General features: G+C 38.2%; 1 protein-coding gene across 1 annotated transcript; it reads right to left on the reverse strand.

The window, feature by feature from the left end:
- Positions 1-2,193: 2,193 nt before the first annotated feature.
- On the reverse strand, positions 2,194-10,213 carry LOC306882031 (uncharacterized protein). The gene is made up of 3 exons (XM_079436460.1): positions 10,051-10,213; positions 7,183-7,695; positions 2,194-5,843 (listed from the first exon to the last, which is right to left on the reverse strand). Exon 3 carries the CDS (start codon positions 5,831-5,833, stop codon positions 4,472-4,474), a length of 1,362 nt encoding a protein of 453 aa, XP_079292586.1. The 5' UTR covers positions 5,834-5,843; positions 7,183-7,695; positions 10,051-10,213; the 3' UTR covers positions 2,194-4,471.
- Between the last annotated feature and the right edge of the window lie 3,201 nt (positions 10,214-13,414).

The following is a 13,414-nucleotide window of genomic DNA, read 5'->3' on the forward strand; positions in this document are numbered from 1 at the left end:
TAATAATAATAAAACAGAAAAAGACATGGGGCATTTGAATGATGTTTTGGACAATAGGGGGCCTTGGAGAAATAAGGTTCAGAACCACTGCATTATATAAAATATTTAAAACTCCCAAAAGTTTTTGGATACTTTGTTATTTGTCATACTTGGTGGAACTGGTGCATAGTTCATGTGATCAATTACATCTCTAAACCTGAGAGGAATGTTGCAGTGTAAAGAATGCTACTTATTTCAACTGGAAAAAACTACTTCATTTTGTTTACCATCATTACCTCGAATTCAGTTTACTGTAAAATGAAACCGGTATTTACTTCTTGTTTTCTTACCTGGCTATTACCAGAATTTCTTATGCAACGTATCACATGTATTTTATACTTTATTTAAAATTGACTTAATATTTTTTGTTAACTGTTATATCTATGGGAATGTTTTACATGCCATTTTTAATAATTTATTTATTAATTCATTCATATCTAATTATTTTTGTTGTGTTTTACCCTATAGTTTTTGTGTGGGTAACCTCGTTTTTATATTTCATTGTCAGAGAGCATTTATTATGGTAACATAATAAATTAAATAACAGGCCTACATAAAAATTATACAAAAAACTTTTTATATAAATAACTTTCCATTTCATTTACAGATCGCACTTGGATTGAATAAGGACATCCATTATTAATGAATCGACAGTCGACACAAGTTCAGCTACTTAAGTGTCAAAAGTATAGGGGAAGTGTTTAACAAAGACTGGTATTTTGTTATGTGTTCAGGTTCAACAAGTTTGCTCAAAGAGATGACTGTGTGTCTCCATATGTGTATAGATATAATACTAACAGATGATGGCTGATGAGCTCATATTTTTAATAAATAGATTAAACTGGTTTAGTTTTAATCATGCTTTAAAATGTGCTATTTACTGTCGTGTGTTTAATGAAGCGATGAAATGGTAAATCAGGCTATTCTCCAACTAGGTCACTAGAAATACAGCCATTTACGGCTCACAATATCTGCTAGAGAGGTCAGAAGACTATTTCCTTAATCTTGTGTTATTCTTACCATACAAGAGACGCTTAATACAATATTTGAGGGAAAAAATACGATTTACAGAGCGTTTGCCTGGTCATAAATTCAAAATGGTCACGATATCAATAATTCATTTTGGGGGTTTTAGAACACGTAAATTCATCCCATTATTGTCATTTGCAGCCTCTATGAGAATAGACACAGATATGTCTAATAATATGACGGTATTCACGCGACGTCGACTGATGTTCGCACAAAGGCGTTTCTGTGGAGTCTCGCGACTGTGTCCATGTAGTAGTATGTGTATTATTGCGTTTATGGATGCTACACCTCTGCAACAACCCGTCATTATGCATGTTCAAATTCATGTTCTTTAGCCATATCGAGGAAGACTTACCTCCGATTGTGCCCTTGTCCACAGAATATCCCACGATCATGTGTGAGATCAAATAAAATGCAAGCGTTATGTAAGGCAGCACTGCTCTTACTGGAGATGAATTAAAACATGGCAGGTGTAGTAATCAGGTTTTCTGATGTAGTAAAAAAAAAAAAGAAAAAAAGTAGCCTGTGTGCAAGGTTAAGAAAAGCAGCTGAATGCATCTAGATGAAAAAAGGCTTTTCAAAAAAGATAAGATTTTAAAATACAGCCTAATTTATAAATGCTTGAAGACACACAATGTGGAAATCCAGTCTATGGACATGCATGAGCAAATTTGTGAACTGTGGTAATAAACTGAATGTTTATTCATATATAGATATGTATGTCATGGTCTCACTTGGGACACAGAACATGTCGCAGACCAGGTAGTCTTGAACACAGGTCTGGGTATCTGTGAATATTTTATACTCGATCCAAATCCATCTTTTGGGGTTATTTTGTAAATATTCAGGTGATTCTGCATGCTTTAAATGTTCAGTCCTTTTGCCTATAGGCCTAAATGTATTGCTGATCATGAACATTCATGATGATGAGCGCAAAAACATAGTAAGGGATGGTACAGTCTTTTTTCATAGCTGTATCTAAAATCACAAACATTGTCCAAATTGTGGTGCTAAACAAGACTCTAAGGAAACTAAAGAAGCCATGTTGATATAAAGCATTACAGAAAGCTTTCATGCATGGTTACTCATGATGTGGTCAAAAAACATCAAAACAGAAAGAGTTTTCAGTTAAGTGCCATATTGCTTTTATTGTTACAGAATACAAAGACGAAAACAATGGTGAGACATTTAATTTTGACAAATAACTGAACAAACCATATTCTACTTCCAAGTGTCAAAATGTGTTACTCTGAATACAGTATAATACTTCTTTATTTTCCAATAACCTGTTCATGCTGTAGTAAATCCAGTGCTAATTTTCTCATTAAATGTGAAATTGATTGGAAATTATATTATTCAGAAACATATATACATATTTTTGGAAATGTACTGACAAGTAAGGACTAAAATAATTAGCTCACCTGCTAGATCTAATATCTTACTATTTACATTTTATTAATATTATTACTCAATATTAATATAAACCATTTAAAAGCGTATATGTTGAAATAAATGGATGCTTTTATATAGTTAGGATGTCTAAACTTACAGTAAAGACATTTAATGTTACAAAAGATTTCTATTTCAAATAAATGCTGTTCTTTTGACCTTTCCAGTCATGAAAGAATCCTGACAACGATTAAACAGCACAACAATTTTGTTAAGCATAGATATTTATAAGAAATATTTCTTGAGCACCAAATCACATATTAAAATCATTTCTGAAAACCCCAAACTTTTGAAAGGTAGTGTATTGTAAATAGTATTTGACTTTTAAAAGCATTTATACATTTGATTTGATACCCTCTGTCTTACTATCATGCTTTGACCGGCAGGTAGTGCCACAGTTACTGTATTATTCTCTTACCTCCATCACAGTGCTTCCACAGATTTAAACAATAAAAGTTTTCATTTGTGACCCTGGAGCACAAAACCAGTCATAAGTAGCTCGGGTATATTTGTAGCAATAGTCAAAAATACATTGTATGGGTCAAAATGATCCATTTTTCTTTTATGCCAAAATCAATAGGATATTAAGTAAAAATCATGTTCCATGAAGATATTTTGTAAATTTCCTTTTGTAAATATATCTAAACTTAATTTTTGATCAGTAATATTCATGGCTAAGAACTTCATTTGGACAAATTATAAAGGCAATTTTCTCACAAAAAAATTTTTTTTTGCACCCTCAGATTCCAGATTTTCAAATAGTTGTATCTTGGCCAAATCTCAATTTTAAAAAATTTGACCGTTATGACTGGTTTTGTGGTCCAGGGTCACATTTAATCGACATTTCCACATAGAATAATGCAAGGCTTAGTCATGGCCTAACTTCAGTTATAATCATTATGCTTTGCTGAAAACAAAAACCAAAGAGCAGTTAACTATTATAAAATAACCCACAATCTTTCTCTATATTAAAAAAAAGTTCTTAAAGGGGTCATTGGATGCAACATGCACTTTTACAAGTTGTTTGAACTGAAATGTGTGTTGGCAGTGTGTGTACACAACCACCGTATAATGATAAAAATCCACCCAGTGGTTTCTTTTAATCTTGTTAAATCATTTCCCCTTTCTCATATCAAGCCGATCTCAGATGCCTGTCTGTGTGATATCACACAGACCCAGGCCCCTCCCACGATTGTTGATTGACACTAGCATTTTACCTTAGACCCGCTCTGAGTGAGCTGTTATCAGTCCATCATTGCTTCGACTCCAGAGCAGGAGTAGGATGGCTCCTAAGCGATTGAGGTCGTCATTTACTCCTGACATCTGAGCCGCTGAAGATGCAGTGGATTAAGTTTATTTTTGAAGGGAATGCACCCCTGATCTACCTAAATGCGTCTATGTTTGAGTGAATCATTCATCATCCAGCCTCACCTACAGAAGAAGTGAATATAAGGTTCTTTTATGAATCTTTGCAAATCGCCTTTCCTAATAACGTGCTAATCCTAATAATCGCCTTTCCTAATAACGTCCTAATAACGTCCTAATAACGTGCCTTTCCTAATAACGCGCAAGTTCCGCGGCTAAAGTAAACAGTCTCTCAGAGCACGGCTCGTCACCTCATGGAAGAGAGGGGCGGGGTGAGCAAAGCTCATTAGCATTTAAAGGAACATGGACTAAAACGGCTTTTCTTTCATTAAGAACCTAAAGAATCATATCAAGTTGTGGAAAATGTGCATCCAATGACCCCTTTAAACCTACTGAGCAAACTATACTACAGCATTTAAGTGAGTTGTTAAAAATGAAAGGAAGACATGATTTTTCTGAAATGTATTACCCAGTTCTGATATACAAGGACAAAAAGAAAATACTGTTGCTAAAAAAATCCCTATTTTTAATCTTTACTTGGCTGTCGAATTTATACCCAAGCGTATTTAAAATGTCTGTTTGGGGTCCTTTAGTCCACTGCACCGGTGGTGCGAGAACAACAGCCCGGGCGGCGCAGCAACCCCAACAACCCCTTTTTTCTCCTCTGGGTCGATCCTGAGCTGTGCTGGGATGTTGTCGTGTTCTGGTGCGAGAGCTTTGCCGCTATTCCCTTAGTTTCTTTGATCTGTATCTCTAGATGTTTCTGAATCGCAAGGCCAAGTTCCTCAAGCTCGACCGAGGCGCCATACACCTCCCAGGTCATGCCCTCCGCATCCCATTTCACCTCCCTCACAGGAGACTTTTGACTCTTCGACGCCATTTTGCCACTCGCATTTGTCTTCTCCTCAACCAGGCACACTTCTGGGAACACGTGCTGGGGCTGTTCCTCAGAGTCCTGACCTACTTGCACTCCTACATCTCTCAGTTCTTTTTCTGTGGTCATGGTCCCTGCTTCCCTCTTGGACGTTTCATCCACCCACTGTTGGGCGCCAACTGGACGCAATGGAGCAGGCCAAGAGCAATCCGGATTGCAGCAGCGGAGTCGTCGCTTACCGTCCAATCCGGTCTCGCTGACAGAGGAGATGAGCCGAGGGAGAGCGAGCAGGTTGCCTGCTGATACTTGGCCCTTGTAGTTCTCCTCCATTCCTATCAAGTGTGGAAGCAGCTGGGCCGGGGCAGGAATTGGTTGCGGGTGGCAATATGCTGCAAAAGTGTCCTCAACGGCTCCATGGTGGAAGTGTGAGTTACTACAAACAGCTTCTTCGAATTTGGGGCAGGTGGATTCTGGAATGACTTCACAGATCTGAATGAAGCCATATTTGGCTGGTTGAGTTGGGCTGCCCGATCCACTACTTCCTGCTCTGGTGGATGTGGTCATCGTATTGTTCTGCTGAAGCGGCATGGCCTGTTTACACACTAAAGAAGGAAACGACTGCGCACAAACATCCTGGTCTCGTCCTTGGCAAAAAGACGTACCCGTTTCACAGTAGAGAGGAAAAGCTGCGGCCTCTTTAAAAATCTGCAAGCTGTCTGAGTGGCATCTTTGTATTGATAAGAGACTGTGGTCTTGTAGGACCTTGTGAGGAGATAAGACATGCTCCCTGTGCGCTGTCAGTGAACCCCTACATGTGTGTTTATTCTGATGGCTCACTGGCTGTAAACACACACCATCAGATACATGGGTCTCAGAAATACAGTGACCACTTGTTGTGTGTTGATCAATCTGGCTGCCGTCTTTGAGGTCTTCTGGGGAGTATGATGCTTCATTGGAGGTCTTCAGGGGTACACCTTCAGGCTTCACCTCTGCTGAACTGCACTCAACTGTGACAACAGCGTCTGAGGGGATTGTGCCCCCTGGTGGGAGTGACACAGTGTGCCCAGCCTCCGCCATTGGATATCTGCTGGAATTTAATAGGAAAAAAAATTGTCAGTTACACTTTTGATGGTCCCCTTTAGAAATTCTGTTGACTAAAAGACTGATGTCAACTAATTCTCATTCGGAGTGTTTAGTATACTGTTATGTTAGGGTTTGTAGTATTTTACATATACTTGCAAAGTTACTTATAGTCAGTAGAATGTCTAAAGGGGGCCATAAAAAATAAAGTGTTAAAGTGTCTCTAATGTGAAAAGCCTTGAATAAAACATGGGTTAGATAATGAAGAAGCATTAAATTGACCGTAAAAACATTAAAAAAGTTTTTAAAAAAAGTGACAGTTAAAACATTAAATGTCACTAAAGATTTGTACTTCAAATAAATGCTGTTCTTTTGAACTTTCTAAAAAAAAAAAAAAACGTTTCACAGTTTACACACAAAAAATGCAACACAGCTGTTTTTAACTTTGGTAATTATAAGAAATCTTTATTGAGGAGCAATTCAGCATATTAGAATGATTTCAGAAGAATCATGTGACACTGAAGACTGGAGTAATTACTGTAATTCATCACAAGAATAAAATAAATTTAAAATATATTCAAATAGAAAAAAAAATTATTTATATTGTTTGCATTTTTAAAAATAATTATAGACATTTTCCTCAAATAAATGCAGTCTTGTGAGCATAAAGAAAACACAGCCCCCAATCGTTTAAGCTTTGGTCAGGCTGGACCTATAATGTGAGTTTGTGGCAAAACTACCTATTCGTCTTAACTATTTGCAGATGAGGGGCGGGGCAGGTAGAAATGTCTGGTAAACCAGCTATATCTACCGACAAGGGTCTCAATCCCACAGGAGTTGATCTCTCACCCTTCAGTCCCTATATACGTCCATTACAATGTGTTGTTGTTATTCTGAGAGACAACAGCATAAACATTGTGAAAAACCTTTTGGTTCTTTTGGTACAGCTTTCTTAAAGTCGGTCAAAGGCTGTTTTTCCACATTATTCCAGCCTTTGCTTTGGTTTTAGGTGATATATATTGTCAACAGGTGAGAAAGTAATCTACTAGCAAAAAAAAAAAAAAAAATCTAAATGTTCAATATTTAAATTAGAATTCTAAATGTTTGTATAAAAATCTTTCATGAATCATATTAAATTCTATGTCACACATGAAAGGAATGTGCTACTTAGACACAGTGGGATGAAACAGCCTCTCATTATTAATTCATTAAAGGCCAATTAAAGAGTGCATCTCTCTTCCATTAAATCCAGAAATACCTGTCAAGGTGAGAACTGCATCATGTGCACTCACACACACACACAACAAAAATAATGGCAGGCAATTTTTTTCAAAAGAAATGCTTACCTTGTGTCCCAGTCACAGATGAAGCTTTCTTTGATGTCCTCTCTGCCCCGTCTTTACCCCTCCACTCTCTCTTCGGTGATCTCTGCGGTCATCCCAGACTCCTAAGTGTGCAAAGTCAGTCCAGGTCCTTATAAAGGCAGGATCCGTCGATACAGGTCCCTCCGTCACACGTCACCCATCCTGGCCCTTGTCCTCTCCTTCAGCATCCCCACTCCAGCAGTGAAAAAGATGGAGGGAGCTTCGGGATTATACTCGTCTTTCATCTGATTACAAACCAGTCTCAGTCACATCTTCAAATCCCTAGGCAGGAGGGTGTGTGTGTGCGTGTGTGTGTATAAGAGACAGAGAGAATGAAGAAGGAATGTGTGTGCCTGTGTTTGTGTGGGTGTTGTGGGGAAAGACTACATGTGTGATGTGGTGGAGGGCTGAAGGAGATTGGATACTGAGAGGAGGAGGAGAATATGGGGAGATGAGGAGGTGCAGCGGTGGTTAAGCCGTCGCCACTTCATGTATCTGACAGAAAATAAAGGGGAAACACTTGAATGAATGTGAAGGAAATCAATGGATGGACAGCCAAATTACCTCTCACTCCCTCAAAATGCCTTGAAATGCCATCACTGTCTGTTGGGAACATGCATACACACATAAACACAGTGGAAATGTGTTTCTGTCTTTCACCTCTTTCTTTATAAAGAAGTGCCACTCCCTCATAGGTCTCTCTGGCTTAACCATCATTCTCCCCCTGTTGCTATGGAAACAACATTTCTCAATGGGGCTGAGATGACTCTTCTTTTATTGTGATACCATGATATTACGTATTGTCTCTCTATATGCACACACACTATCAGGGGATTACAACAGTGAAGTGTGAATACTGGTCCCTCTGAGAGTCATTTGTGGGCAGACAGTTCATTCAGCTGTTCATTCACCAGTTTATTACTTGTTTTCTGGGTGCTCTAGTTAATAGAGGAAATATAATTTAGCACCCTCTTTGAAATATTTTTTAGAGCTTTCTATGTAAATGTTACTCTACAATAAAATGTCACCTTCTTAACAATGCAATAGTGCAGATTAGAAATAGTCTATCTATCATCTATCTATCTATCTATATCTGTGCAGAGGGAGAGAATCCCTAAGACTCAACATCTGGACAAGGGTGTGGCCATAAGCACACAGATTAAATACAGAAATGGACCAAGAGAAAGAACAAGCCACAAAGCAGCGGAAACAAATCATCAGTCTTGTATGAGAATCATGGGCGGCGCTAGGGAGGGGCTAGCAGGTGCTTCAGCACCCCCAAGAAAGACCAAAGCACCCCCACAAAGAAAGAAGATAAAATAAAGTATTAAAAAATACATATTTGACTCATTACGCATGCATAACATGCAAAGCAATAGGTGATTTTATTTTTAAAATGGATCGGTTCCTTCTATGGGATTTTTTTAACCATTTAACTATCCACCATGCCTAGATTTATTTATGTCTGTGGGCCGGTTCATTTGAATTTCACGGAGATTGCATGAGACGGCAGAAACCCAGACAGCAAGCAGTGTTGGCCCAGATCCGGCCCACATCTGGCCTGCATGGATTTCACACGAGCCAGATGTGGGCCGGATCTGGGCCAACACTATGTTGCTGTCTGGGAAGCGCATCCAAAAATGACGGATCGGCTATGTATTTTAAGTTCTTTCCTCTGAAAAAAAAGCAAGGTATTGTGCAGACGCCTCCATGCCTCGATAATACTCCCACACTCATAAACAGTTGACATATGCGCCTGCACAGCGCTTATTCATCAAAATTAATGTCAGAGTAAACGGCCAAAAAAAAGAAATGAGTCAAATATCCATGTAATACAATGTTACAAATTCGACTGGGTGATTTTATTATTCATATGAAAAATAATAACCTGTTTTGGTCATATTTACTATTGCCCAGCTCCCCCTGTCAATGACCTAGCACCCCCTCAGAACCTGCATTCAAAACCCCTGATGAGAATTGATGCTTCCTTTTGTCAGAGTGTTAAAGATGGATGTGGCTACTATTGATGTGTCCATTTGTCAAATTGAAATTGGGCTTTGCTTTCTGCTGACACAATTTTGAAGGTTTATTGACAACTCACATTATAGAACAAGATCACAATAAGCTGAGCTGTGGCAATATGGGTGATCTGGCCTTATTTACTGAGAGTTTCAAATTCTGCTCTGTAAGGAGTAGAAAAAAAGCCTGCATTCTGAGCTGCATTGTTAATAAGAAAACACTGCTGGCCCAGCTATGAAGGGCAAAAGATAGGGACAAGGTTAAGCAATGTAGCTGCGTCTAATAAACAAAGAAACTGCTGACAGCCATTCAGTGACTCAGTATGAGAAAATGCACTTTTTACAAGACAAAGAGTCCCAAAAAAATGCTCAAAATAATAGGCACGTTTACAAAATGGGTTCAAATTTTATACAGATGAATTAAAAAGGCAGTTGATGTATACAGCTTTAACATTTTCAGCAAATATGTTTATGTATAAGTATATTTTGTACACAAGAATTCTTTAGTCAAGCAGGACAAAACGCATTAAAACCCACTTGACCCAGAATTTGCACAATAAAATGTCCCATTGGTGATCTTCGTACTTAAGTGCACCCACATCAGTTATAATAATGAACAGAAAGTGCGTAGCACTTAAATACATTTGGTGTTTCTGATTATGTTGATACTTAATCACATTTATATTAAATTTATATTATTCCGAATGGAGCACCAAAATTATTTAAATCAGGCCCAATGGTAAAACACAGTTAAATATTATACGGACTGTCACTTAATTTTCTCCTTTTGATAAAAAATCATTTACATTGATCATGATCATTTTGTACTGACCTGCCATAGCTGAGATCAGTACTTTGGTGGTCCTGGGTGAGTTTTTTGTGCCTCAGGTGTCCTTTCATGGGACTCTGAACTTTCTCTTATGAAAGATAGTCCTTCAAGCATGAGTCATGGCTGTTCCAAAGGGCACTATTGTGCTCTGTCTCTTCCCCGGAGCATTTGTTCCTGTCCACTGTTCGCACACATACCTGAACTCCAGTCACACCCACACCGGCATGTTTACATTCTCACCTTTGTATGTTAAAGTGTCAATACCGACCCTTAGAGCAATTGAGTCAGTGCCAATGCTTCCTAATGATTGAGTTTCAGAAACATTGTAGACGTGTGCTTCTGGTTTTGTGAAGTCAAACTCATTTAAATGTATTAGTTCACCATTTAAGCAAAGGATAATGTTAGCATTAGCTAAACTGCAGTTTATTCAATCAGATGCTGAAACTGCAGAAAAAAATAAAGTATTTGTACTGCAGTATATATGAAGAAGTCTGATGCCATCGTACATAACTGTCAGTTTGCAGGAGATCATGAAAGCCATAAATGTGTCATTTTTTTATACGCCCAGTAGAGATTAGATGTGAAGATCCAATGGACTGATCCATAACCACAGATCAAAGTGTCATTTTTTGTTTTTCTCTCTCCATCACTTTTGCTTGTTGAGGTTGGTTACTTAACCTAACCTCTTCGTGATCTGTAATCTGTAAAATTCATGCTGTATGTTCCACAACAGCAAGCATCGATTAAATTGTAAATTAAAGACATTGGATGATCTTGCTGAGATATAGATTCTGATATTATAGTCTTCGCAGTATTCCTGGAATGAGCTGTGCAGTGTTCATTCAGACTTGGTCTGTGTTGTTTGGGGTGTTTGTAATGCTTCAGATACAGCAATGGCAGATTACAGCCGTGACATGAGTGTCACAGCTGCGGTTCTCTAATGAACCACAAGGATAGGACAGCCAGCTCAGCTGCCTTCCTTCAATTAATATAAATCAGCATGTTCATATCTCACTTTTGAGGATCAATATTTGGTCTCCACTTGAATTACCTGGAACTCCTGTTAAGCAGTACCTACCAGCTCTGTCAATTTTTAAAACAGGAATATACCTGTGTTGCAATTTAAAGTATGTCTATAAAAGGTTTATTACTGCGGGATTGCAGTGTAACTTTTTATAACAAAATGTTTGAGGTTTTAATTTTTATAATTTGTCAGAATCCAATATTTTGACACAAACCAACCAAAAAGGTCTACCAAAAGGTACAGTCGCAGCATAATGTTGTGGCCATTATGCCATTGTCAATTGTCAATAGCATAGTGATGTTCACACAGAAGTCACTCACAAACCATGCAGCTTTCTAATGGTCAGTGTGGCGAATTTGTGTGACCTGCTTCAATATAAGTAAAATCTGAGAGTCTTTTTTATTGATTAATTGACTGGTTGGTAAATTAATACAAGACAAAATAATAGGACAATCTTTTCACCACACTGCTTAGATACACACATCCCATACAGCAACTGAACATTGTATTGATGTGTATGTGTGTGTGCCACCAATGCCATAACATACCTCTGATTATTCATACACACATACAAGACAATGTCATAAAATTGCACTGTTAATAGATACATCCAGAAATGTTGGATAATGCTGTTTTGCACAAATATATTTTTGTCTTCTGATTTGACTTGTTTGAAATTATTGTGCTTTGGATAGTTAAAAAATTATGGTATTTCGGAAATTATAAATTTTAGTATAATTAAATTGAATAACTCAAGTGTGTGCTGAAATATAAAAGAAAGATCCAGATCTTATTTATGAACTGAGCCAAATGTTGTGGCTCACTAAAAAAGAGCTGGAATTCCAATCATCGTGCGGATTCCTATTGCTATGACTGGAATTCACCTTTGAAATTTCGCCAAGCAACAGTAAATGTGACTGCACTGTCATCATTTACTTACCTTCTTGTTTCAAATCTGTTTCTTTTTTTCTGTTGAGCACAAAATAATATATTTTGAAGAATGCTGGTAACCAAAACAGTTGCTGGCAGCCATTGACTTCCATAGTATTTTTTTCCATACTATTGTGAGGTTGTTTATTGCTGTGATGTAGGAGGTGGAGGTCCACTCAGTGGATGATGGAGGGACACGCTGATTAGGCTCAGCTGGGTTCTGTGGCTTGTGTAATGTGGACAGATGAGAGTGGATGAACTCTGGGCATGTGGCCTGTAGCACCAATCTCCTGCGGAGACTACCCATATGTTTCACTCAGCACAGCTTCTGCAAAACATGCCCACCGTTTGTTTAAGGCAAACATGTACACAGAAAAACATTTGTCAAATGAGAGTAAAGAAATGGCCATCTGAATGCAGTGTATACATCAAACAAAGCACTTTAACAAAGGAAAAAACACTGTAACTGGTACTCTGACTTCATTACACAATTTAATTAAAATATTAGGCTACCATGATTGGCAAATAAACAGATTGTAGATAGTAATTGGCATTAAATTAGACAGCAAAGTGATAATTACTAATTTCCCAGTTTTTCTTTATTAAGGTAATGAAGGTTTGCTTCCTAGGGCCAATGAAAAGAGCTGTGCTGCAAGCAAGTGTTAATACACAGTGACAGCCTGCCTTCTGGTCAGAGTAGTGTTTCTGTTGTCTCCATCTAGTGGTCATATAGAAGAATTCCGCTTAAATGACTGCTCATAAGTGAAGTGACATTCAGCCAAGTATGGTGACCCATACTCAGAATTCGTGCTCTGCATTTAACCCATCCAACGTGCACACACACCCGGAGCAGTGGGCAGCCATTTTATGCTGCAGCGCCCGGGGAGCAGTTGGGGGTTCGGTGCCTTGCTCAAGGGCACCTCAGTCGTGGTATTGAGGGTGGAGAGAGCGCTGGACATTCACTCCCCCCACCTACAATTCCTGCCGGCCGGAGACTCGAACCCGCAACCTTCGGATTACAAGTCCGACTCTCTAACCATTAGGCCACGACTTCCCTCCATATAAGTGGTTCTCCAACAAGAAAGTGGCAAGAATGGAAAGTGATGACATTTTTGTTTTTAAACTTTCTACATCATCCATGTATAACTCACATATCATGTTATTTCATACAGTCATATAATTGAAGGAAGAAAATATTTTTTCTAATCTAAAGTGTGTGTTTTTTTTTCACCACCATTCATCCATTTGGGCTTGGTAAGGGATTTTTAATGCTGTCTTATGCTCACTAAGGCTGAATCATGTATCCAAAAAAAAAAGTAACATTGTGAATTGCAACCCGAATTCCGGAAACGTTGCGTAATTTTTTAAATTTGAATAAAATGAAAACTAAAAGAATTTGAAATCACATGAGCC

This window comes from Barbus barbus, assembly GCF_936440315.1.
Source record: "Barbus barbus genome assembly, chromosome: 16".
Taxonomy (NCBI): Eukaryota; Metazoa; Chordata; class Actinopteri; order Cypriniformes; family Cyprinidae; genus Barbus; species Barbus barbus.